The sequence below is a fragment of the Entelurus aequoreus genome, linkage group LG16 (assembly GCF_033978785.1).
Source record: "Entelurus aequoreus isolate RoL-2023_Sb linkage group LG16, RoL_Eaeq_v1.1, whole genome shotgun sequence".
NCBI lineage: Eukaryota > Metazoa > Chordata > Actinopteri > Syngnathiformes > Syngnathidae > Entelurus > Entelurus aequoreus.
In genome coordinates, this window is record NC_084746.1 from 18,322,289 (window position 1) to 18,350,034 (window position 27,746).

Consider the following 27,746-nt stretch of genomic DNA (forward strand, 5'->3'; position numbering starts at 1 on the left):
ACGATGTCGCCCAACTCCGGAAGCTCGAATAGGTTCTACTAATTGTAAGTTCAGATATTTTATTTCTTAATTTTTTTCACGTTTAATATGTTTTTTGCAGTTTTAATTTTGACAGTACTACATAAGATATGTTTTAATTGCTGATGCGGGTTAAGTGATTTTTAAATGCGCCAGAAAATAACCCGTTTTGTACAATGTTGATGTGGTGATTCAATGCCCAGTAGTGCGTAAATGTGTTTCTGTATTTCTCCAGCAATGGTCATGTGGGGACATAAATCATGTTATTTTGAAAGGTAATCATTGAAGTCGGACGTCACTGAAGGCCTAGGTGGGAAACGCACGGCCCGCCACTGTTTATTAGCAAACCTGTTCTTAAGTAACACACAATGTTGTCAAATGGAAGGGAGTGGTTGTCCATGTGTGCAATTCCATTAATTCCTAATGACTTGAGGATACACATGCAATGTGTACACGTTAAAACATGTCCTGTGTCATGACATGCTTCAGTCAAAACACCCCATTTTGCTCCGACGTCCTCTGTGGCCGAGGTGATGTGATCGTGTGCGACAGTCTGTGCATCCGACCCTGCTCTGCTCAGCTTTTGGCTTTGACACGGCAGTAGTTATGTGTAGTCGCCTGGAGATGTCTTATGTTAAGCCAGATTGGTATGTCACTATCAGCTCAAAATCTAAGCAGCTTGCTGAAAGACACGTAAAACATAAACATGTCACCCATGAGACACAAATACTGTATCTTGATCAGTGTTGGGACTAACGCGTTACATAGTAATGCGTTACTGTAACGCCGTTACTTTCGGCGGTAAATAGTAATATAACACGTTATTTTTTATATTCAGTAACTCAGTTTCCGTTACTACATGATGCGTTACTGCGTTATTTTACGTTATTTTTTATGTAGTATCGGCTAGAATCTGAGAAGATCTGAGTGTGTTTTATTGGAGCGCTGCGGAAAAGGCGACAAGGAAGTGGCGCGCCGTGCGCTCTCTGTGTGTATGTGTGTGTGTGTGTGTGTGTGTGTGTGGGAGGGGGCGTCAAGTGATGTAGAGCAGCTGGGGAAAGATAATGATGACAAATGTTCTTTTTGTGTTTGGAAATAAAATGATAGATGTACTATATTTTTATGGCTTGTTATAAAACAACACAAAAACAATATTTTGTGAGTAGTTATGTTTAATACAGACCTGGGCAAATTAAGGCCTGGGGGCCGCATGCGGCCCGTTAAGCTTTTCAATCTGGCCCACCGGACATTCCCAAATAATTTTTTAAAGCTTTAAGATGGAAATTGTAGCTGCCATTATGATGTGCAGTGATGTTTTCAAATTACCATAAGTCTTGAACTATACAAAATATTTCAATGGTTGGAATCTGCGCTTTTGCATGATATACTAGGTACTATGGTAATCTAATTAGTTACTATGGTCATCTAAGTCACAGCAGCTCAGACAAGGCACCAAGCATTGTGGGTGGGGAGCGTTTCCAGATCGGCCAGCCTAAAACGCGGGTGTCGAGGACAGACGCGGAAAGGGATTTTTACAACAATGTTCTAAAGCTTAGTGATGTATCAGATAGTAGGTGGGATTTTTTTACCGTTCTCGTTCATATGTCGCTGTGTTTCTTGCATTTTTGTTGTGTTTCGCTTGATTGTAAAATATGTTGATCGAGAGGTGGTGTGACGGTTATATGTAGTCAATAATCAGTGTTTTATAGTTAATATTGTAAATCCCACATTATTTTCATGTACATTCTGGGTGTCTCATTCAGTCACAAAATGTAAAATTCCATTCCGTTTTTAAGGCGGTCTTTACATTCAATTAGACAGTATTGTAAGATGTTGTATTAGTGTTCCTAAAAATAGATATACCGGCTCCCCAACACATTTTTTTCTCTAAATTTGGCCCATCCATCCAGCCATCTTCCTCCGCTTATCCGAGGTCGGGTCGCGGGGGCAGCAGCCTAAGCAGGAAAGCCCAGACTTTCCTCTCCCCAGCCACTTCGTCCAGCTCCTCCCGGGGGATCCCGAGGCGTAGTCTTCCCAACGTGTCCTGGGTCATCCCCGTGGCCTCCTACCGGTCGGACTTGCCCTAAACACCTCCCTAGGGAGGCGTTCGGGTGGCATCCTGATCAGATGCCCGAACCACCTCATCTGTCTCCTCTCGATGTGGAAGAGCAGCGGCTTTACTTTGAGCTCCCCTCGGATGGCAGAGCTTCTCACCCTATCTCTAAGGGAGAGCACCGCCACTCATTTCGGCCGCTTGTACCCGTGATCTTGTCCTTTCGGTCATAACCCAAAGCTCATGACCATAGGTGAGGATGGGAACGTAGATCGACCGGTAAATTGAGAGCTTTGCCTTCCGGCTCAGCTCCTTCTTCACCACAACGGATCGATACAGCGTCCGCATTACTGAAGACTCCGAGTCAAAATAATTGCCCAGGCCTGGTCTAATATGATATAAATTGAAAGTAATTTATGAAAATTTATATTTATTATAAAAATTTAAAAAAAGTGTTTTTAATGTGTTTTAAAAGCCTCAGTTTCATTATTTAGTGGTTCAGGCTTCAAAGGGGTAAATGAGTACAAGGTATATACACTACCGTTCAAAAGTTTGGGGTCACCCAAACAATTTTGTGGAATAGCCTTAATTTCTAAGAATAAGAATAGACTGTCGAGTTTCAGATGAAAGTTATCTTTTTCTGGCCATTTTGAGTGTTTAATTGACCCCACAAATGTGATGCTCCAGAAACTCAATCTGCTCAAAGGAAGGTCAGTTTTGTAACTTCTGTAACGAGCTAAACTGTTTACAGATGTGTGAACATGATTGCACAAGGGTTTTCTAATCATCAATTAGCCTTTGAGCCAATGAGCAAACACATTGTACCATTAGAACACTGGAGTGATAGTTGCTGGAAATGGGCCTCTATATACCTATGTAGATATTGCACCAAAAACAAGACATTTGCAGCTAGAATAGTCATTTACCACATTAGCAATGTATAGAGTGTATTTCTTTAAAGTTAAGACTAGTTTAAAGTTATCTTCATTGAAAAGTACAGTGCTTTAGCTTAAAAAATAAGGACATTTCAATGTGACCCCGAACTTTTGAACGGTAGTGTATATTTTTTAATTTGTCAATTCAATAAGAGTCTAATTTTACTGCTTTGCATGGCATGAGCAGACAAGTTGGCGGCAGTGCAACATGAATAGGTCCAATGTGTGTGTGTGCAGGGAGAACACAAAGTGCTGCACTGACCTGAATGTCCTGACCAGGTTGTTGAGGTCAGTGCTGATGTCACTCAAGGTGAGACTCAGGGGGCCCACAATGTTCTTGAGACTGCACATTGAGAAGGACAGACACCTTTACGCTACTTTCAACATGCATCAATAAGTAAGACTTGCAGCAGTTACATAAATACTGCATGTTCGCTTGCAGGGGGACAAAATTAAACTCTGAAAGGGTGTGTAAACCCGGGGAATAGTGATCCAAAACACACATATATTAATTGATCAAGACAATCTGGAAGGTTGTGCACACACACACCAGCTAGCAATCTTCTCCCCTGTGATTCGCCTTTGGATGAGATGTTGAGCTCTGGAGTCCACAAGCGGAAGACGTGTGTTGCTCCTCTGGTCCGCCTGGTGGGAGAACAACACATCAAGTGACTTTTTTGGTGCACCTTGCGCTCACTGATCGATACAACTGTGGCTACTGATGAAGGATGTTTTCCTTTCTGACACATACGCGCTCTAACTAGAGTTGTCCAGGTAACAAAATGTATTTTGACACTTTTCAAATTAAAGCGGAGCGCAAAAACATTTATTTAGGCTTTATTTTAACAGAAAATCTTATAGTACAATAAACATATGTTTCTTACCGCAATAAAATAATAATTTTGTCATTAAAGTAATAGTGACTATACTGGACAACTTGTCTTTTAGTAGTAAGTAAGCAAACAAAGGCCCCTAATTTATCTGCAGTAACATATTGTGTCATTTCTTATCTTATTATTTTGCCAAAATTATGAGGGACAAGCTGTAGAAAATGAATTATTAATCTACTTGTTCATTTACTGTTAATATTTGTCTAATTTTCTGTTTTTAACATGTTCTATCTGCACTTCTGTTAAAATGTAATAATCACTCATTCTTCTGTTGTTTGATACTTTACATAAGTTCTGGGTAATACTAAAAATGTTGGTATCGATCCGATACCAAGTAGTTACAGGATAATACATTGGTCATATTCAAAGTTCTAATGTGTGCAAGGACGTATTTCCTGACTTTATAAAACAATAAAAAGGACAAAATATTTTGTGAAAATAAAAAATATTGATGTAATCGTTGTAGTATCGACTATATACGGCTCTAGTGATGTGCGATACCACTGATTTTCTTTGCGATCCGATACTGAGTAAAAATTAAGGCTGGTATCGGCAATACTGATCTATTCCAATACGTTGTGAAAATGTACCTAATGTGTGCTAAAATATAAAGAGCTCTTTATTTCAAATATTAACATAGCACAAAGAATACATCTATTTGTTCTTTATTTCTACATTATTATATGATTATATATTATTAATTATCTATTTATATAATACATATAATTATCTATTTCAAACTTTGAAGTATATTGCTGTAGTACAAGGCCAAGCTAATACAACAGAAAAAACAGAAGACAAAATCATACAAAGTACATGGAAATGGTGATTTCCATAAAACCATAAAAAGAAAGGAAATAAGTAACAAAATCAAAGCATAAAAAAAAGAGTGAATAAGAACCAGTATTAGGATAAATAGTAAGTCACAATTCAGTTTCATGAACATGTTAAGGTGAAAATACTGAACATGTTTAAAACAAAAGCATTTGACATTCACAAGTTTAGTTACTTTTTTACACAGTGTTCCTGGTAATGATACACATGATCTCAAATAACTCAACTACTAAAGTATCAAAAGTATCGATAATTTGATTTGAGAATCGATATTAGAGCAGAAAGTTCTTGCATCTGCAGTATGGATATTTCAGTATCGATCCGCACATCACTAGCTTACGTTCAGAGCGCGAGTTTGCAAATTAGCAGTTAGCTTTTGTGTCCTCCTACGGTGTGTAGTGAAGCATGTTTACCCATTCCTCGTCCTCCAGTGATAACGTTACTTGTAAGAAACATACTTTGTTGCCATGGAGGCGAGGATTACTGATTTAGAAGTAGCTAAACACTGTGTGAACGGACGTTAGTCGCGAGCTAGAAGATTGAATAGCGCCACTTTTATCCTTAGTTTTAAAGCTCAACTTTTTTTTTTATTTGCCCAGGAAAGTCCCATTGAGACTAAGAATGTCCTTTTCAAGGGAGCCCTGCACATTCAGACACCAGGGTGGGTGCCACTGGGAGCAAAGTGGCTGATTAGGAACCTGCAACCCCCAAGTTGTTGGTGAATGTTGTTTATATGGCGCCCCCTTGTGGCCATTCCCTTCTAAACTGATGTGTGTGCTCTAACACTCACCTCATGGCCATTCTCAGGAGGAATACATGAGCCCTTATAGAACTCTTTGACTTTTAGCCCCAGTTGCTGCGTTTCCTTCTTAAGCGTCTCATAGTCCGGAGTCGGCAGTGTAGGTCTCTTCAGCTCCTCTGCAACAACCTCTCCTCCACCTCCCTCCACAAGGTCATCTTCATCTAGTTTCTCCTCTTCTTCCTTTGCGCTGGTTAGAGGAGAGTCAAGCTGGTGCAGGAACTTCAGGGTCTCATCAGTCAGCCATTCCTTCAATGTCAAACTCAGGGATTCAAGGAGATTCCATCCAATCAGTTTGGCTGCTGGTGGCTGGGTGTGGTTCTTCACCAGATCTCTTAGCCCTTGTGCCCCTCGCTTGCTCATCCCCACCTGGATGATGTTGAAACTGGGCAGAGCTTTGCAGTCTGTATTCATAAATTCTCTCGATGCAGTGCTTGTAGAAGAGTTAGGAGGAGTTGCATGGCCTTCCTGGGTGGATGCTGCAATGTGCAGACTGCATGAGTTCGGCTTTTCAGTCACGTCCTCCACACGGATTTCCTCCTGCATTTGCTGTGCAGATTCTTCAGAAGACCCATGACACTGTTGCACTTCTCCATCTTCCTCTCTTTTCAATGTATTTCTCCCCGCACCCACACCCCGTTCTCCTTTGTTTCCATTTGTACGTTTGGGCAAGTCCCCCCAGTGCACACTGGCTTTCTGCTGCTGGGACACCACACTGGAAATGAAGTCCTGCTCCAGCTCGCCATCGCTGCTGTGGTCTGAGAAGAAACGATCCTGAGGGTCCTCAGGTTGAGCATTCTCTGGATCTTCAACGTCCTGCTCCTGGAGGCGCTTCTGTGTCAGCCTCACCTCCTCACCAGAAATCCCGCTGGACAAGAGATGATATTTGGAGAAAGTTAGAGTACATTTGTAAATGATGTTACTGCTGTAGCAAATACGTACATGTCCCCTTTCTTCATCAGCTGTATGTCTGGGGGGCTGCAAGAAAACGCCGTTATTAATATGTGTCACGTAATTAGTGTGCACATTTCTACAAAAAGGCCACACTGAAAAAAGTCAGAATTAGAAGAGAGAGAGACGTTATTAAAATTAAGAGAAAACAGACAGACATTTACAAGAAAAAAGTAATTATATGAAAAAAAATCAAAATATTACAAGAAAATAGCTTACATCCACAGGAAATTTGTTTTTTTTTTAATAGTACAAACGCAAATCTTTACAATTGTTAAAATAAGGTATTGTGACTTCAAATGACTTGTCAAGCTGTCATGACTTTTTTCTTGTCTTTTGACTGAAACTTTTATTATTTGCATTACCAAATCGCACACGTCCATATTCACATTTGGCATTTTGAGAGCATTGTTAAATTTACAAAGTGCAGGAAATCGCAGTGTGCCACCAGAACATGGATGTTGCAGCCGATATGTTCCAAATGGTGTGTGTGTGTGTGTATGCAGCCTAACCACCTTCAATTGTCGCTATCTTGGCTACAAAGAAGGGGAGGGATTTACTCGCATGCTCGCGATGTGGTAATCACAAAGGAGAGAAGAAGAACAGGAAGTGGATACAGTGCTTCTGGAAAGTAGTCAGAGGGCTTCACTTTTCGCACATTTTCTCTATGCTACAGTCTTATTCCAAAGTGGAATAAACACATTTTGTCCTCAAAATTCTACACACAATACCACTTAATGACAATGTGAAAAGGATTTTAAATGTTTTTTTGCAAATTTATTACAAATAAAAAATCACTGCGGCGTCTTCAGTGATGTGGACGCTGTATCGATTCGTTGTGTTGAAGAAGGAGCTGAGCCGGAAGGCAAAGCTCTCAATTTATCGGTCGATCTACGTTCCCATCCTCACCTATGGTCATGAGCTTTGGGTTATGACCAAAAGGACAAGATCACGAGTACAATCGGCCGAAACGAGTTTCCTCCATTGGGTGGCGGGGCTCTCCCTTAGACATAGGGTGAGAAGCTCTGTAATCTGGGAGGAGCTCAGAGTAAAGTTCTTCCACATCAAGAGGAGCCAGATGAGGTGGTTCGGGCATCTGGTAGAGGTGTTTAGGGCACATCCGACCGGTAGGATGCCACGGGGAAGACCCAGGACACGTTGGGAAGACTATGTCTCCCAGCTGGCCTGGGAACGCCTTGGGATCCCCCGGGAGTAGCTGGACGAAGTGGCTGGGGAGAGGGAAGTCTGGGTTTCCCTGCTTAGGCTGCTGCCCCCGCGACTCAACTTCAGATAAGCGGAAGAAAATAGATGGATGGATGGATGTACATTAGCATTGACAGCCTTTATTCAATACTTAGTTTATGCCCCTTTGGCAGGAATTCCAGACTCAAGTATTTTTTAATACAATGTCACAAGTTGGCACACCTATCTTTGGGCACTTTCAACCATTCCTCTCTGCAGCACCTCTCAAGCTCCATCAGGTTGGATAAAAAGTGTTGGTTTTCATCCAGGATGTCTCTGTACATTGCAGCATTCATCTTTCCCTATATCCTGACTCGTCTCGCAGTTCCTGCCTATAAAAAGCTTCCCCACAGCATGATGCTGCCATCACCATGCTTCACTGTAGGGATGGTATTGGCCTGGCGCCACACATGACACCTGGCATTCACACCAAAGACTTCAATCTTTGTCTCAGACCAGAGAATTTAGTTTCTTATGGTCTGAGAGTCTTCCAGGTGCATTTTGGCAAACTTTTTTTACTAAGAAATGGCTTCTATCTGGCCACTCTACCATACAGGCCTGATTGGTGGGTTGTCCTTCTGGAAGGTTCTTCTCTCTCCACAGAGGAATGCTGTAGCTGTAGACAGAGTGACCATGGTCTTGGTCACCTCCCTGACTAGACTAAGATGAATGCAGCAATGTACAGAGACATCCTGGATGAAAACCTTCGCATCCAACCTGATGGACCTTGAGAGGTGCTGCAAAGAGGAACGGTTGAAAGTGCCCAAAAAATAGGTGTGCCAAGCTTGTGGCATCGTATTCAAAAAGACTTGAGGGTGGGATTGCTTTCAAAGGTGCATCAACAAAGTATTGAGCAAAGGCTGTCAATACTTATGTACATGTCATTTTTTATATTTGATAAATTAGCAAAATTAAAAATAAATTAATCACAGTTTCATAATGGTGTAGAATTTTGAGGGAAAAATTTAACTATTCTATTAACTATTCCATAAGACTAACATAACAAAATGTTTAACAAGTGAAGCACTGTGAATACTTCCCAGATGCATTGTAAGTATCCCAATTGTCATTTCCCTAAGTGTGCTGCGACCGTGCCCTTAGGAACTACCGATAGTAGCTTGCATATTGAAGAGTAAGTGTGAAAGTGTGCAATATTTCTAGTTGGAGTTGGGCAGACCTACCTCTCATACTCCCTGAGCCAAAGTGGTGTCGTTGATATCTGGACCTCAAATTCTTTGGAGGCTTTATAGCAAAAGTTACTGCAAAAACACTGAAACCAGGGAGAACAAATAAGTGTATATGTCCTGTTGAGACATGTCGCAGCACTCACCTTGCGCTCTGTGATGTCATACACCTTATTGGGCTTGGTAGAAATTTTGTACTTTTGACTTGGGATCTGTTAAGTGAACAGATATGAGAAACAGAAATGCATACAGCTACAACACAAGCATATTAGGAATAAGTAGGATGCTGATACCTTTCCCAGTTTATTTGGACATAAAGGATAACCACACAGCTTGGTGATAGATCTTTCCTCCACTGCATCTTTGTAATTCACGGTGGTGATAAACCTGGCCTGTGAGAAAAATATAGGTATTACCTTTTAAAAAACATGTCTATGTGCCAAAATTGCCTAAAGTATTGACATTTTAGGAAAAACAAATCACATTTCACCATAAAACCTTGACCACTCTATACTGTACACTCTTAGTGTCATATCTTAAAGAGGACCTGCACTTTTTGGGGGAATTTTGCCTATCGTCTACAATCTTTATGAGGCACAAGAAGACAAAAGATACTGTATATATTTTTTTGCTTTCAAACATATACAAATCGGCTTGTTCTAGATGCAGCTAATGTTAGCAATCAATTCTACCTCCAAATCATTTTAAAAATGCATTCAAAAAACGTCAACAATACTTCATTTACGTTCTGTAACCTGTATAATAACCAAACTGTAGCAACATTGTTATTGTAAGAATGAACACTTAGGCACCCGAATCGCTTTTGAGTTTGTAATACACAACAAAATGCGATTAGACACCAATCTGTACTGAGTGAAAAACATGAACAATCATATTACAGTATCTGTTAAGTATTATTTCATGTTTTGTTTGTACACAGCTAGCCAGACAGTGTATGTACTGTAGTTGTAATAACACGCATGATGTGCCGCGTGTATCACGATCAATATTAAAGTGACTCACTCCATGGACAGTTGTTCGTCTGGTACAGCTGGCTGGGATTGATTTTGGGTAAGCATTCTATTTATGTTGGCATAGCTTGGCTCCAAGTTCCACATTTACACAGTCATGTCAAGCCGACCTCACTCTCTCAGCTTCCGTGTCCTCCAACGTTTTACTCTTCCTTTGTGCTCGCTTCTAATCCTAAAAAAACAGTAATGTCTGTTTTGTTCTTGTCTCTCATAATGTTTGTGAATGATAGGCATCCATCCATCCATCCTCTTCCGCTTATCCGAGGTCGGGTCGCGGGGGAAGCAGCCTAAGTAGGGAAGCCCAGACTTCCCTCTCCCCAGACACTTCGTCCAGCTCCTCCCGGGGGATCCCGAGGCGTTCCCAGGCCTCCTACCGGTCGGACGTGCCCTAAACACCTCCCTAGGGAGGCGTTCGGGTGGCATCCTGACCAGATGCCCGAACCACCTCATCTGGCTCCTCTCGATGTGGAGGAGCAGCGGCTTTACTTTGAGCTCCTCCCGGATGGCAGAGCTTCTCACCCTATCTCTAAGGCAGAGCCCCGACACCCGGCGGAGGAAGCTCATTTCGGCCGCTTGTACCCGTGATCTTGTCCTTTCAGTCATAACCCAAAGCTCATGACCATAGGTGAGGATGGGAACGTAGATCGACCGGTAAATTGAGAGATTTGCCTTCCGGCTCAGCTCCTTCTTCACCACAACGGATCGATACAGCGTCCGCATTACTGAAGACGCCGCACCAATCCGCCTGTCGATCTCACGATCCACTCTTCCCACACTCACCCACAGAATAGTGCTGCTAGGATCCTGATCAGAGTGCGGAAATATGACCATATCACACCAACTCTCAAATCCCTTCACTGGCTTCCTGTTCAACTCAGGATTTAATTCAAAGTCTCCCTACTAACCCACCAGTGCCTCCATGGAAATGCTCACCTCTACCTCAAAGAACTACTCACCCCCAAATCCTCCACACAACACCTCCGCTACGGACAGGCTAACCTCCTCCAACCTCCGAGGACAAAGCTACGAACAATGGGAGACCGGGATTTCTGCTCCGCAGCTCCCAGTCTGTGGAACGCTCTCCCTGACCACCTGAGGGCACCACAGACTGTGGATGCTTTTAAAAAAGGCTTAAGAACCCTTCTTTTAAAAAAAGCCTTTTTTTTTTATAGATATATGCATACTAGTTTTACTATTTGGCTGTTCTAGTTTTTATTTTTATTTATTCTTTATTATCTTTTTTTTAATACACTAGCACTTTGAGGTTGTTTACCCAATGTAAAGTGCTTTTTACAAATAAAATCTATATTATTATTATTATTATTATTACTCGTGAACAAGACTCCGAGGTGCTTGAACTGCACCACTTGGGGAAGGGTCTCCTCCCCAACCCGGAGATAGCACTCCACCCTTTTCCGGGCAAGAACCATGGACTCGGACTTGGAGGTGCTGATTCTCATCCCAGTCGAATGACAGGCAAACATTTCCAAAAAAGTGCAGTTCCCCTTTAATTTGAATTAAAATCTGGGGAAATACTGACAATAGCACCTTAAAAGGTTATGCACATTACTAAAAACGAGCCCTGAGAATAATACACAACATTGGCCATTGAGAACACACAAATCACAAATAATTAAATTAGAAAAATCTGGTGAAAATTAAAATTGCAGAAATGACATTCAAAAGCTTGAAAAAATTTACAACCACCAAATATCCCATTAAATATTCACAGATACAGATGGAAAATTTCACTTGCGGGTTAAATTGAATTTAAAGCAACCTTGTGTTAACACAACTTTTAAAAGCATGTGCATATCAGTTTGTGGGGTGATTCAATGGAATCCATTGGATAAAGAAATCAAACAGAGTGATAACACAATTAAAAAACACATTTCAAAAAACTGTTTTTGATAGGTAGAACAAAGAGGAGGAAATATCGGTGAGAAAATATCCTAAATGCATGTTTAAACAAATTACATTTGCTGAAATGATGATTTAGTAAATGTGGATGTAATTATAACATTGTGAATTTTATTATTGTTACATCAGGTGATTATGAACTGTATTGTTGATCAAGTAACCGATTATTATTATCATTATTATATCTTAGGCCATGTCCACACGAACACACATACTTAATAAACGCATACTTATCTCTGCGTTTAGGCCTCTTGTCCACACGCAGACGCATACTTTTGTCTTTAAAAGCGCATAATTTTGCAAACGCTGGCACAAAACGGAGACTTGTGATGACGTCACGGTTGTGCGCTGTCATTTCCAAGCTCAGCAACACTGCCTTGCTGGCTTTAAACACACTATAAGAGGACTTACTGTATGTTTGAACGTAAACATGCTGCTCTTTTCACTCAACATTAATAAAAAAAGACACATCAAAATGGGCTTTGCGACACTGCCGCCGGCGCTAATGACGGTCAGCTGTTTTGGATACGATTGCTGTGGAACCTCCACCCGATGACAAGCAAGACTTTTTGCTGTTTCATAAGAAAGGTGCAACATGATCTATGTTTTTGGTCTTTGTTTAACGACAAATCATGATGTTAACTGACGTGTCTTGCTTCCATTTTTGTAGAAAGAGCTGGGCACGACCGTGCTCGCACGTAAAAAGCGACCAAGCAACTAAAAAAAAACATAATATAGCGTCCTCCTTGTAGTGTGTACTGATGTTAAAGACAATATACACTTCATTACACATGTACCATATCACTATGTCCATGATTCAATTGCTTTATAATTCTCTTAAACATGCAAAATGGTTTCCTTGGCTCGTTAGTGCGTGTTGATTTTATAAATAATGTACACTTCACTGCACATGTAATACATCACCATGTTGCTGAACACGTTATAATTCTATGAGTCTTGGGTTTCAGCAGCACAGGCGTGCATTCACTCTTTAATAATGTTCCCGGGGCTCTGTGTAATTGCAGGCTGGTTTTAAAGGTAATGTACATCTCATTGTACGTCTAAGATATATCAAAATAAACATAACAATAATGCCACCAAGTCAGCTGTTGCTGCTTTTTTTAGGCTTCTGATTGGACAAAATGTGCATGACAGCAGGTGTATGCGTTTGTGTGTAGACAGACAGTTTTGAAACTACATTTGTGTGGATGGAGATTGTTTGAACCCCTAAATATGTGTTTTGAAAGTCTCCGTGTTGTGGACATGGCCTTAGTGATGGGGCAAGAGGACATTATAAGCTTTGCGTCTTCCTGCTCCTTTTCTGACGTTTCTTTTCTCATTTTCTTCAATATGTGTATGAAGTACTATCTCAATTGTCACTTGAAACAGCAAACATGATACCCCAAGTCATGTAGGGCCCAAACAGGGGAAGTCAACTCACACAGTCAATCAAGAAGTCCTCAGCAACAACGTCCTCAAGAAGACGCTCGACTACTTGCAGGGCTCTTTTTTCCAGCTCCAGTCTCTCTCTGAGGTTCTCTCTGACCTCTTCTCTCCTGTCAAACATGAGTATTAACACCACCAAGTCAAACACAAACAAACACTTTACAGCAGGGGTGACAAACGTACGGCCCGCGGGCCTGACAGGTTTGATCCGGTCCGCGTGATGAGTTTGCCAAGTAATAAAATAAGCTGCATTTTTTTTAAATGAAAGAAACTGGTGTTCTAAATGTGTCCGCTGGATGTCACAATAGCAATTCTGTTAGGACTAGCAAGAGGTACAAAGTAAAGCGTGGCTGCGGCTCCTCTCCCTCGACCCAAATGACACTTAAAACTAGAGATGTCCGATATTATCGGCCGATAAATGCCTTAAAATGTAATATCGGAAATTATCGGTATCGGTTTCAAAAAGCAAAATTTATGACATTTTAAAATGCCGCTGTGTACACGGGCGTAGGGAGAAGTACAGAGTGCCAATAAACCTTAAAGGCTCTGCCTTTGCGTGCTGGCCCAATCACATAATACCTATGGCTTTTCACACACACAAGTGAATGCAATGCATACTTGGTTAACAGCCATACAGGTCACACTGAGGGTGGCCTTATAAACAACTTTAACACTGTTACAAATATGCACCACACTGTGAACCCACACCAAACAAGAATGACAAACACATTTCGGGGGAACATCCGCACCGTAACACAACATAAACACAACAGAACAAATACCCAGAACCCCTTGCAGCACCAACTCTTCCGGGGCCCTACAATATACACCCCCCGCTACCTCCCACCTCAACCCCGCCCCCCCCAACCAAGCCCACCTCAACCTCCTCATGCTCTCTCAGGGAAAGCATGTCCCAAATTCCAAGCTGCTGTTTTGAGGCATGTTAAAAAAAAAAAAAGCACTTTGTGACTTCAATAATAAATATGGCAGTGCCATGTTGGCATTTTTTTCCATAACTTGAGTTGATTTATTTTGGAAAACCTTGTTACATTGTTTAATGCATCCAGCGGGGCATCACAACAAAATTAGGCATAATAATGTGTTAATTCCACGACTGTATATATCGGTATCGGTTGATATCGGAATCGGTAATTAAGAGTTGGACAATATCGGAATATCGGCAAAAAAGCCATTATCGGACATCTCTACTTAAAACCTATGTCTTCTGCTTCGAACACATCGTTATTTGGCTCCCTTACTCCCCCATAATGTCTCTGTCCAAAACGAGAAGACTTTTGAATTGTTTTTACCTCCGTTTCTTACGGTTTGTTGAGTTAGCACTGGAGTGATACGTGGACATGACAAAGGAGGTATTTGATACCTCGAAGAGTCTACATGTTGTGTTTTTGTTCAATCCCAGAAAGATTGATTGATTGAGACTTTTATTAGTAGATTGCACAGTACAGTACATATGTACATTGACAATTGACAATTGACCGTAAAATTGACCACTAAATGGTAACACCCGAATACGTTTTTCAACTTGTTTAAGTCGGGGTCCACGTTAATCAATTCATGGTACAAATATATACTATCAGCATAATACAGTCATCACACAAGTTAATCATCAGAGTATATACATTGAATTATTTACATTATTTACAATCCGGGGGGTGGGATGTGGAGGGGGTTCAGGCAGGGGGGTTAGGTTTGGTTGGTATCAGCACTTCAGTCATCAACAATTATATCATCTGAGAAATGGACAATGAAACAGTGTAGGTCTGACTTCGTAGGATATGTACAGCGAGCAGTGAACATAGTGAGCTCAGAAAGCATAAGAACAAGTATGTACATTAGATTTTTTACATTTGATTAATTACAATCCGGGGAGGTGGGATGTGGTGGGGGGAGGGTTTTAGTCTAGGGCTGTAGTTGCCTGGAGGTGTTCTTTTAGTGCGGTTTTGAAGGAGGATAGAGATGCACTTTCTTTTACACCTGTTGGGAGTGCATTCCATATTGATGTGGCATAGCAGGAGAATGAGTTAAGACCTTTGTTAGATCAGAATCTAGGTTTAACATGGTTTGTGGAGCTCCCCCTGGTGTTGTGGTTATGGCGGTCATTTACGTTATGGAAGTAGTTTGACATGTACTTCGGTATCAGGGAGGTGTAGCGGATTTTATAGACTAGGCTCAGTGCAAGTTGTTTTACTCTGTCCTCCACCCTGAGCCAGCCCACTTTGGAGAAGTGGGTAGGAGTGAGGTGGGATCTGGGGTGGAGGTTTAGAAGTAACCTGACTAGCTTGTTCTGGGATGTTTGGAGTCTAGATTTGAGGGTTTTGGAGGTGTTGGGGTACCAGGAGGTACCCCAGAAGACTGATTTAAAGTTTATTCCTGGCTTTGTAGATACACTGAGACGAAGTCTAAGCTCATTGTGTTGTTGAAACTGCACCAATTTCCTCAGAATTTTCAACAAACTTGAAAGGATTTGTCCAGATGATTATTTGTGATTTGTACGTTTTCATAATGTGCTTGTTCTTTTTTTTGGTCAAAGTAAAACAAAGTAAACAACCTGGAGATGTCTTTATCTTTATGTTATCAAGCAATGATTTTACCATTCCGGCCCACTAAGGAATAGATTTTCCTCCATGCAGCCCCTGAACTAAAATGAGTTTGACACCCCTGCTTTACAGTAAGTTTAAATAAGGAAGTAACACATGTCTCCACACACCTTATGGCTTCCTCTTCAACGTTTTGCGCTTTCTTCTGTTTTCCACCTGCGACGACAAACAGCAATACGTTAAACGAGGAGTTGGCGTACTTTAGAGTTTTTTTTTAATTCAAGAAGTTACCTTTTTTAGCCGCTTTAGAGACAATTCTTCTCTCCTCCGACTCCATGTTGTTTCTGTTTGGTAGGATGTCAACTTTGACCCATGACGTCATTTATCTACGGCAAGCCAGAAGCGGCAAAACTCGAACCCGGACGTCTCACCATCTCGTGTGGTCTTTTAGAATGAAGCCACAATTGTTTCTGTATAGAATTTTTGTATGATTACATAAATACGTAAGTATTGGGGAATGCATTTTTAAACTTAGGATGTATTTTAAAATGTTTTCTTAACTGTCTAGTGGCTAAGCTAATTTTAGACTGGAACAAAGCTAGCTTTCACTCGTTCGATTCCAGTGATGTTGTTGCTTAATTGGCCTGTCTTGCACAACTTTTTCTTTAGCCAGGTCTAACTTTGTGTTTATTCTTTCTCAGGACTGCTGCGTGAAGAGAAACAGAATGGCTCTAGATCAGTTCAGTGATGTGGTCCAGAGATGTGTGAGTTCATTCAAAGCCTACAATTTCATTTCATCAAAGGAGTGTTGATTAAATATACTATTAGCCTGTGAATTAAATGAATTCTTACACAAGTCAACTGCTACAATGCAGTGTCCCTATGGCACTTTGGGCGGCACAATTATTAGGGACTTGCCATTTTAACTTGATGCCCTTTTTGTGTGTCGGTCACCCAGCAAGCCCTCTCCACTGACCAGTACTCCACTGAGGACCACGACGTCTTCATGACCGCTGGGCGAACATGCATCGAGGAAGGAAACAGCGCTCAAGTGCTCAGTATAGTCCTGGATGACAAGAATCTGGTAAACGGCACAATGTCTTGTCTTGTTAATTGTAGGGATGCACAATATTTTCTTTCCTGTTTTTTTAAGGCCTATACAGATAACTTAATTGTATCTTGTGGCAAATGCAGGAAACACACAGTTGCTGTTTCGTTCTGATCCTGATTCAAAGACTGCCAACATAAGAATCCACATACAATTACCGTTTTTTTCCGGACCATAGGGCGCACCGGATTATAAGGCGCACTGCCGATGAATGGTCTATTTTTGATCTTTTTTCATATATAAGGCGCACCGGATTATAGGGCGCATTAAATGAGTCATACTATTATTTTTTTTTTTCTAAATTGAAAACGTTTCCTTGTGGTCTACATAACATGTAATGTTGGTTCTTTGGTCAAAATGTTGCATAGATGATGTTTTACAGATCATCTTCAAACCGCTTTCTGACAGTCGCTTCCGGATGCGCCGTTTTGTGGGCGGTCTTATTTACGTGGCTCACCTTCGGCAGCGTCTTCTCCCCGTCATCTTTGTTGTAGCGGTGTAGCGTGGAAGAAGTGTCAAAAGATGGAGCTAACTGTTTTAATGACATTCAGACTTTACTTCAATCAATAACGGAGCAGCATCTTCTCATCCGGAAACAACAACTGTCTGACCGGAACTCTCTAATAACTAAAGTTCATTGGGTGAATAATGTAAACTCACTACAGCGGTATATTTTAGCACTTTCATGGCGAGTTTACTGACAGATATAAGTAAGAACTTTACACTACCGTATTTTTCGGAGTATAAGTCGCACCTGCCGAAAATTCATAAAAAAGAAGGAAAAAAACATATATAAGTCGCACTGGAGTATAAGTCGCATTTTTGGGGGAAATGTATTTGATAAAACCCAACACCAAGAATAAACATTTGAAAGGCAATTTAAAATAAATAAAGAGTAGTGAACAACAGGCTGAATAAGTGTACGTTATATGAGGCATAAATAACCAACTGAGAATGTGCCTGGTATGTTAACGTAACATATTATGGTAAGAGTCATTCAATTAACTATAATATATAGAACATGCTATACGTTTACCAAACAATCTGTCACTCCTAATCGCTAAATCTGATGAAATCTTATACGTCTAGTCTCTTACGTGAATGAGCTAAATAATATTATTTGATATTTTACGGTAATGTGTTAATAATTTCACACATAAATCGCTCCTGAGTATAAGTCGCACCCCCGGCCAAACTATGAAAAAAACTGCGACTTATAGTCCGAAAAATACGGTACTTTATATTAGAAATGGCAACAGCAGATAGAGAAAAAGAAGAAGGACTACAAAGGCGGACCCGCGCAATTTTTCCAGATTTATGCAGATCCCAAATACACATCAGCAGGTACCAGAAGGCAAGAAAAGTTGCTTTTTCACAATATTGCGAAACAAAACTCCAGATAATATGTCTTACCGTATACACACACCATAAAAATACTCGTATGTTGAAGCACATCAAGCGGTGTGGCTTCATAGCTTACCAAATGCGTACTAAAACATTTTGATAGAATTTTGAGCGCCGTGTGTAATGTTCTATAATTTCAATGGAACATATAAAATGTTGGTGTTGTTTTCTTGAGTCATATTGCCATCATAGTGCAGACTACACGTATCTCTTATGTTTGACTGCCATCTACTTGTCACACTTATGTACCAAATACAATTGCTTCGAGGTGGGTAAGCAAAACCAGAATTAATCCGTACATTAGGCGAGTCAAGTTTTGAGGAAAAAAAAAATGTTTTCAGTGCGCCTTATAGTCCGGAAAATATGGTACATTGCCACCTAACAGTGCACCAAAGGCCCCGTTTACACTGCAGACTAAATCAGATTTGCTTGCCCTCAAGTGACAGAGCAGGTTTTTGTCGCCAGTCTAAACGCTCAAAGTGCTTCAAATCTAATCTTTTGGCATCAGATTCAGGCCACATCAGGAGGTCGTCCAAATCCGATTTAAAATCTGATCTTTTCAAATGTGACATCAAACGGAAATGCGACCCGACTGCGACTTTTTTGTCAACTTTAGTCGAGCTACGTCACTGGTGTGCGCAGGGAAAGACACCACCAGTTGATAAGTCATCACAACTCTGGTTTCGGCGAGCAAAGTCTTTTTCCGATGGCCAAATTGTCGGTGCATCACTAGTTAGTCACCAGTGCACAAATAATGGGTTATACATAAGATATATTTTGATTCTGAAGAAATGGCGATTGTTGAAAGACCGGAATTGACGCTGCGGCGTATTTGCTTACGTGTTTTTTACGTAAGTGAGTTGGAAAATAACTCTAGCGTAGATCCACGCAGTGTCAGTGCCTCTTCCACTGATCAGCTATAAAAAGGTTACAGCGATATGAAAATGTCATATTATTGTGACTAAAATTATCACAGTTATTATTATCGAGGTATTGTTGAATGTGTTAAAAAAATACTTATACACACACACCTAAATTAGTTTATTAGTTTATTAAGGATCCCCATTAGTCTACACCGCAGTGGAGACTATTCTTCCTGGGGTCCAGGCAAAAACATCACACAATCACAAAACAAAAGATTAAAATGCAGTACAACATGATCAAATAATAAAATGTTGTAATACAAAAATAGCAACAACAAAGAACCAAAAAATAATAACTTCGAGTTTACATAATAATGTTCATACCGAAGATAAAAAGAGCAATATAAAAATAGATATACCGGTATATATTTTTGCAAAAATAAAACAAAGAACCAATAGCCTAAAATATACACATTAGTGTACCAAAGACAAACAATAAGTGACGAAAAACTACCATCCACCATTTTCTACTGCTTGTCCCATAATCAATAAAATAGTCAATAGTCAATAAAAACAGTCATGACATTAGGTACAATCTAGAATAATCTCTTTCCGCAATACTTCTCCTCTTAGTCTATTCTTAAAACCCACTATGCTGGTGATTGATACCAGATATTGTGGAAATCGATTCCAGTAAGTGATTGCCCTATACATAAGTCTTTTTCAAAACATCACTTTTGGGTTTAAGACGGGTGAGAGCACCTCTTAGGGCTAGCCTGGTACCATAGTTGTGACTTTCACTAGCAAGCAACAGCTGAGAATACAGATATGAAGGTTTATGGTATGTATAGATTGTTTTTAAAAATAGAATCAAACTACACGCTAGTCTTTCACCAACTCTCATCCATGACAATTCATTATGCATTATCTCAATGCCGGTCCTAAATGAGCAATGGAGAGCTAGTCTGGCAGCTCTGTTTTGGGTAAATTGGATTTTATTTAGTTCTTGTTTAGATGCATTAGACCAGATTACTGGGCAGTAGTCAAGATGTGACAATACAAGGGATTGTATAACTTGCTTAGTAGTTGTGTTATTTAAAAAATAGGCATCCTTGACCCAGTTATTTTGTTTATTTTAAAAACTAGTTATAAAACCCACGACTGTGCATTGTTTTCCTCATGCTTCATTGGTAGTGTTTGTCTTATTTTTATCTGTTTTAATGGCTAAGCTTTTATTTTTCTAAATATTGGGGTGAACTGTAGCACGTAAAGATTTGCTTAAATGAAAACTGTGTAAGAAATAAAATCTATTATTATTATTCATTCTTTCTTTCTGGCTGGCGTTTTGGCGTCCTACTCTGTTCGGCGGTCTTTTAAAGCGCTGTAATAAAACCTCGGTCTCATATTCCTACAAATTTTCGAACAATAACTGTTCAAAGAGAGCACAGCTTGGAGTTTCCATGTTTGCTTTGACAGTAATGTGTTTATGTAAGTTTAGATTGGGGTATGTCGTTTCTTAATGGTGAAAGACAATGTCTCTTGTTCTCATGTTAGCATTTATGCTAGCAAGCTGGCGCCAGTCAGTCTGTGAGTTTATCAAAGTGGAGTTATCACAGGTTTTCAACTAACAGGAATTCAAAACGCAAATATTAACTGTCGGGAGTTTATCATTGTTACCGTTTTTATCGTTACATCCCTATTGACAGCTTAGCCTGCTCAGACATACACACGTCTCCCCTGCCATCATGCCCACCTGAGCGTGCGAATGACCCTGTTGGTTCTGTCCGGTGCCATCATTTCATCAGGAAAAAAAAAGGTCATCTCTGACGGGCTTTTTGCACTTTTCGGACGCAGCACCGATGAGAGCAGTCAACAGCTTTTCTTTGTGGCTGACTTTGGGTAGCTTCATGGGCTTTCAAGGCATTAATGCTGGAAGTTTGGTGCTTTTTTTCCTTACTCGCGCAGTGTTTGCAGGCTATTTGTAAAGTAAAGAAGTCTGGTCCATCAACGCCATGATTGTTTACACCAGGGGTGTCAAAACATTTTGGATTGGGGACCACATTGGCCTAAAAAAATTGGCCAGGGGCCAAAAGCTAACTGCATATACACACACATTATATATAAATGTATATATAAATATAAATTATACATACATATACACAAATAAACATTATATATATGTATACACACACACACATTCACTCACTCACTCACATATATATATACACAAATATATTCAACAAAACATACATACATAAACGTATATGTACTGTGTATATATAATGCATATATACACATGCATATCATCATCGGCAGTCATTCGTAGTCGAGTATGACTGTCCTCAGAATGGATAGATTCCCATTCGGGAGGGCGCCTGCGCGTGACGTCTTTTAGCGTGGGGAGACTGATGCGCCTGCAGCCACCACACGGTCCTTGGCAGAGAGGGGCCTTGATCCAGTGGCATGGATCCATGACGACTGGAGACCACCCTCTGTTGCAGCCTTCATCCGCCTTCAGTGCCGTTGTGACATGCAGTGTCATCCTCCGCCACTTCCACCGTTGAGGTCTTTGAAATGCTATTCAACCCATAGCTGGGACCCTGACAGGTACTACCACCCCGGGTCAGAGTGGACCTGGGAGCAATGATGACTGAGGGGTAACTCCACCTTCCCCAAAACTCCAGAACTCCCGAACTGAAGCCTCATCACCGGATGCAGTTTTGAGTCATACCCAGGACACATGCATATATATACTGTACAACAGTACATACATATATACATACATATATACACACAATCACATATATCCACATACTGTATATACAAATTTATGTATATCATATTATATATATACATACACACATGTATGTATGTATGTGTATATATATATATATACACATACACACATATATATATATACATTAACACACACACACATATATAAATACACAAATACACACACACATATATATTTATATACACGTATATATATATATATACACATATATATATATATATATACACACACATATATATATATATATATATATATATATATATATATATATATATATATATATATATACATATATATATACATATATATATATTCACATAAACATATACATACATACATATATGTACTGTGTATATATATATATGTATATATATATATATACTTTACATACATATATACTTGTTGGTTGCAGTTTGCTGCCATGAGCGGGAAAGGTTGTTTGAGTTGGGTCATCTAAATAAATTCTGTGCTGTACTCACTTACTTATGTAACTGCTATCCTGTAGGACATAGTGCGATGCATGGGATGGAACCTGCTGCCTCCCCTGGTTCAGGTTCTATGGAAGAAGGAAGACAAGAATCTGCTTCAATGCCTGGCCATTTTCAATCACCTCCTTGAGGTTTTTACCTGTTTTTCTTCTTCCTTTACTTCTCCAAGTATTTCACAGATGTTTGTCCTTCTTAGGCCTGCAGACCAAAAGAGTTGCTGATTGGCCTTTTGGAGCAACTGGAGCAGGAGGAACCTGTCGCCATAGCAGAAAGCCTCAATCTACTGTTGAAGCCTCTACAAAAAGGTTTGGAGAGTCATCATCTAGACTTGATCAGGGGTGTCCATAGTGTGGCCCATAGCTCATTTTGAATACTATTAAAAGAAAAAAATGTGGAATAAAAGAGCAAACAGGTGAAATGTAACGGGAACAAGTTGAAAAGTTGACTAATAACACAAAGCTGCCATGCAGGCTGTTTTTTCATTGAAGCTGTCATTACTCAAAAAATAATAATGAATCACAACCAATGCTGTTATGAATTATTGACCTATGCAACGCTCATATGCTGACTTTACAGCAAATATTCTACTTTGAATTTTTTTTTTGGAAACCATTGCATATTTTGTGTTTGCCATATAAAAAACTAAGTTAGGTTTGGCTAAATGAGCATAAAAAAATTAACTAATAATCGTCAGTTAAGTTGATATATTCTAGAGACTTATTTTGAACACGTTTATGAGTGGGGGATTTTTTTTAAACTGTCATTGTTAAAAAAATCATATTGACTTAAAATCAATGTTGTTATTAACTATTGACCTTTTTAAGGCTCCAATTACTTTACATAAAATATTCCGCTTTGACATTATTTTTGGGAAAAATGTTTGCATATTTTGTGTTTTTGCCAAAAAACAAAGAATTAAAACAAACTTTTTATGAAGAGATAGACCTGAAGTTGATCTAGAGATCCAAGCGTTGAATTAAAGAAAAATTACTTATTTTTAACATTTTTTATGACTGAGACCCTTCTGGGTCCCCAGGATCTAACTTGAGGGTTTGCAAACACAAACATTTTTTTTTACTCAATATGACAGTTATGTTCTTAGAATCTTTAGAAAATGTGTTTGAAGCAATTAAAAATAGTTTCAAGCATAACTCCTAAACTAAACATGCAATATGTCTAATAAGGCCTGAATTAATGTATCTTTGTTAGTTTTACTAGAAACATGTGCTTTTGTAAGGTTTGCAAACACAAACATTAGTTTTTTACTCAATACGACAGTAATGTTCTTAGAATCCTGAGAAAATGTGTTGGAAGCAATAAAAAAATATTCAAGCATAACTCCTAAACCAAACATGCAATATGTCTAATAAGGCCTGAATTAATGTATCTTTGTGAGTTTTACTAGAAACATGTGCTTTTGTAAGGTTTGCAAACACAAACATTTGTTTTTTACTCAATATGACAGTAATGTTCTTAGAATCCTGAGAAAATGTGTTTGAAGCAATAAAAAAATGTTTCAAGCATAACTCCTAAGCTAAACATGCAATATGTCTAATAATGCCTGAATTAATGTATCTTTGTTAGTTTTACTAGAAACATGTGCTTTTGTAAGGTTTGCAAACACAAAAATTAGTTTTTTTTACTCAATATGACAGTAATGTTCTTAGCATCCTGAGAAAATTAGTTTGAAGTAATAAAAAAATGTTTCAAGCATAACTCCTAAGCTAAACATGCAATATGTCTAATAATGGCTGAATTAATGTATCTTTGTTAGTTTGACTAGAAACATGTGCTTTTGTAAGGTTTGCAAACACAAACATTAGTTTTTTACTCAATATGACAGTAATGTTCTTAGAATCCTGAAAAAAGGTGTTTGAAGCAATAAAAAAATGTTTCAAGCATAACTCCTAAACCAAACATGCAATATGTCTAATAAGGCCTGAATTAATGTATCTTTGTGAGTTTTACTAGAAACATGTGCTTTTGTAAGGTTTGCAAACACAAAAAAAATTAGTTTTTTTTACTCAATATGACAGTAATGTTCTTAGAATCCTGAGAAAATTAGTTTGAAGCAATAAAAAATGTTTCAAGCATAACTCCTAAGCTAAACATGCAATATGTCTAATAATGCCTGAATTAATGTATCTTTGTGAGTTTTACTAGAAACATGTGCTTTTGTAAGTTTTGCAAACACAAACATTGTTTTTTTTACTCAATATGACAGTAATGTTCTTAGAATCCTGAGACAATGTGTTTGAAGCAATAAAAAAATATTCAAGCATAACTCCTAAACCAAACATACAATATGTCTAATAATGCCTGAATTAATGTAACTTTGCGAGTTTTACTAGAAACATGTGCTTTTGTGAGGTTTGCAAACAACAATTAGTTTTTTTACTCAATATGACAGTAATGTTCTTAGAATCCTGAGAAAATTAGTTTGAAGCAATACAAAAATGTTTCAAGCATAACTCCTAAGCTAAACATGCAATATGTCTAATAATGGCTGAATTAATGTATCTTTGTTAGTTTGACTAGAAACATGTGCTTTTGTAAGGTTTACAAACACAAACATTAGTTTTTTACTCAATATGACAGTAATGTTCTTAGAATCCTGAGAAAATGTGTTTGAAGCAATAAAAAAAATGTTTCAAGCATAACTCCTAAACCAAACATGCAATATGTCTAATAATGCCTGAAATAATGTTTCTTTGTGAGTTTTACTAGAAACATGTGCTTTTGTAAGGTTTGCAAACACAAACATTTGTTTTTTACTCAATATGACAGTAATGTTTCTTAGAATCCTGAGCCCTAAAGGTAAATATATACATGTATATAGTATTGGTTTTGAAAATGTAAACTATCAAAATGGCCCCCACATGCTTTGATTTTTCAGTGGAAAAACTTTGGACAGCCTTGTGGCAGATTCTCCGTGTCACTAACTAATTTCTTCTTGCGGTCAGTCCTGCTGCGTCTGGGCAGCCGTAAGGCGCCATCTTTAGGTATGGCGTTGTCCTCTGCCCTGGACCAGCTCGCCAAACTGCCTGTGCCGCACACCAAGGAGCAAGAGGAGGAGGACAACTTCTCGCTTGGCCGTTGCTGCGCTGCGCTAACAACCTTCGTCAAGCCCTTCGTTCAAGAGGCCCAACATGACACATTTATCGGTAACGGCAAGCCCAGTGAGCGCTTGAACGGCAAGAAGGTTTTGGCCACAACTGAAGGGGTGTTATTGGATAAAGAAGAGCTGGGGGTGGAGCTACTGAAGTTGTAAGTGAGAAAGTTTAGGTTCCGCTAATTTTCACCTAATGTTCCAATTGTACGAGTGTCTGATCTTATGGTTGTTTCTGTTTTGCAGCTGTATGAGCGCTCTGAGTCGCCCTCTTCTGGAGGTACAGCTCAATGATCCAGACACGCTGACTTTTTCTCCGCTCAGGAATTTTGCCACAGAGATTCTGGTATGACTAACTTTTTAACGTCAATTGAAAATACAGATTTCGCACACCGTTTCACTTTTAGTCAGATTCAGTTTCTGACAACCTAACAAACTTGTCCACTTTTCTGCGTCCCATTGCGTTGAAAGACTCAGTCTTGTCGTGTTTTTAATACCCTGCGCGAGTCCCACTGTGTTCCTCAGAAAACACGTTTGCTATCCTGTTCTCAACTTCCTCAGTTCTGTCGGCCCTCCATGACATCATCACTGTGGGGCGATATAGCCCGGTTGGTAGAGTGGCCGTGCCAGCATCTTGAGGGTTCCAGGTTCGATCCCCGCTTCCACCACCCTAGTCACTGCCGTTGTGTCCTTGGGCACTTTACCCACCTGCTCCCAGTGCCACCCACACTGGTTTAAATGTAACTTAGATATTCGGTTTCACTATGTAAAAGCGCTTTGAGTCACTAGAGAAAAGAGCTATATAAATATAATTTACTTCACTTCACTGGTTGACTCGACAGTAGTTCTCTGTTCTCGAACACAGATACACACGTACTTTACTTGTTTTAGTAAGGCACTTCATCTTTAGTAAGATGAAGTGCACAGTAGTGCTCCCGATATCATGTCAACACTGTACTGACCTGAAAATAAGACTTTTTCAAAACTCATTTTTTGGAAACATTTTAAAGACAAAGATCAAACTGGTTGGCCTGAATGAAATAATCACTGGGAATTGTTTGTTGGTTAGCAACATAACTCAAAAAGTTATGGGAGGATTTTAATGAAACGTTCAGGAAGTGTCCAAAATGGGATAAGGAACAATTGATCAGACTGGGGCTTTTTACTAAGTCAGGGGTTCTTAACCTTTTTGAACTCTTGACCCAACTTTTCCATTACACTCAAATATTAACACTGAATTAGTCATCTTACTCTATTTTAATCATATTCAATAATTATACTGAACTTACTCACAGTTTACTACCTTGTCAAATGATATGAAAGCATGTGTTCATCACAAAGATTATATTTATTAAACCCATAAACCTTAGGCTTAGGTCAGGGTGATTAGAAAAATAAGTACCAACCAAATATACTGCATATGAAGGGGCTCATACATTACTGACGAAAAGTACATTCAAATATAATTATGTTGTGTTAAAATAAATACACTAAATTAATATTGCAAACTGTAAAAAAAAAATTAAAGTCCAAATAAAAATACAGGTTCATCACTTTAGTTATAATTTTTGTGCTGGAGAAACTTCTTTATGACTTTAGCTGGAGACTTCTTCTGTTTGTTTGATTTTGTCATTACTGCCTTAAGTGGTGGAAAAGTGTATTACAACTGAGTGCTGCTGCGGCCCATAGTCAGTACGCGTCCATGTACAAATTTAGTCCGATTTTTAAGATAGTTCGGCTCTAAATAACACTCCTACAACCAGGGCCGGCCCGTGGCATAGGCCGTATAGGCAAATGCTAAGGGCGCCATCCATCAGGGGGCGCCAAGCCAGTGCCACAAATGTTGGAGAAAAAAAATAAATAAAAAGTTGTTACTATTATTTTTAAATACAAAAAATAATCCCACGTTAATTAAAATGCAAAGTAAAGCTTATTTAATAGAAATACTATTTGTTACAACATTACGCCCCCCCCCATCCCCCCGCACGGTGCGCCCCCTCCCTTCCCGTATCATGACTCTTACCACATCAAAAAATCAACACAAGATGTCAAAACGGCCAAAACTGTCAGGTGCCCAGGGAAGAAAAAATAGAAAAGAAGAGGAGGAGAAACGAGA

General features: G+C 39.4%; 2 protein-coding genes across 3 annotated transcripts in view; one reads left to right on the forward strand and one right to left on the reverse strand.

Moving 5' to 3' along the window:
• Positions 1-16,276, reverse strand: part of rpap2 (RNA polymerase II associated protein 2) — a 35,590-nt gene extending 19,314 nt beyond the window's left edge. The window contains exons 1-10 of the mRNA XM_062022277.1: positions 16,153-16,276; positions 16,032-16,077; positions 13,299-13,413; positions 9,200-9,298; positions 9,053-9,118; positions 8,904-8,992; positions 6,472-6,507; positions 5,521-6,397; positions 3,557-3,651; positions 3,269-3,349 (exon numbers count right to left, since the gene is read on the reverse strand). Of these exons, the coding sequence (XP_061878261.1) occupies positions 3,269-3,349; positions 3,557-3,651; positions 5,521-6,397; positions 6,472-6,507; positions 8,904-8,992; positions 9,053-9,118; positions 9,200-9,298; positions 13,299-13,413; positions 16,032-16,077; positions 16,153-16,243 (1,595 nt within the window). The 5' untranslated portion in view covers positions 16,244-16,276. The remainder of the gene's footprint in view (positions 1-3,268; positions 3,350-3,556; positions 3,652-5,520; positions 6,398-6,471; positions 6,508-8,903; positions 8,993-9,052; positions 9,119-9,199; positions 9,299-13,298; positions 13,414-16,031; positions 16,078-16,152) is intronic.
• The window catches only part of glmna (glomulin, FKBP associated protein a), a 32,757-nt gene continuing 21,227 nt past the window's right edge, over positions 16,217-27,746 (forward strand). The window contains exons 1-7 of one of the 2 annotated variants that reach the window (XM_062022275.1): positions 16,217-16,364; positions 16,563-16,625; positions 16,820-16,945; positions 22,539-22,652; positions 22,718-22,826; positions 25,485-25,788; positions 25,877-25,976. In XM_062022275.1, coding sequence (XP_061878259.1) covers positions 16,587-16,625; positions 16,820-16,945; positions 22,539-22,652; positions 22,718-22,826; positions 25,485-25,788; positions 25,877-25,976 — 792 coding nt within the window. In that variant the 5' untranslated portion in view covers positions 16,217-16,364; positions 16,563-16,586. The remainder of the gene's footprint in view (positions 16,365-16,562; positions 16,626-16,819; positions 16,946-22,538; positions 22,653-22,717; positions 22,827-25,484; positions 25,789-25,876; positions 25,977-27,746) is intronic. The other variant, XM_062022276.1, reaches the window with a different exon arrangement.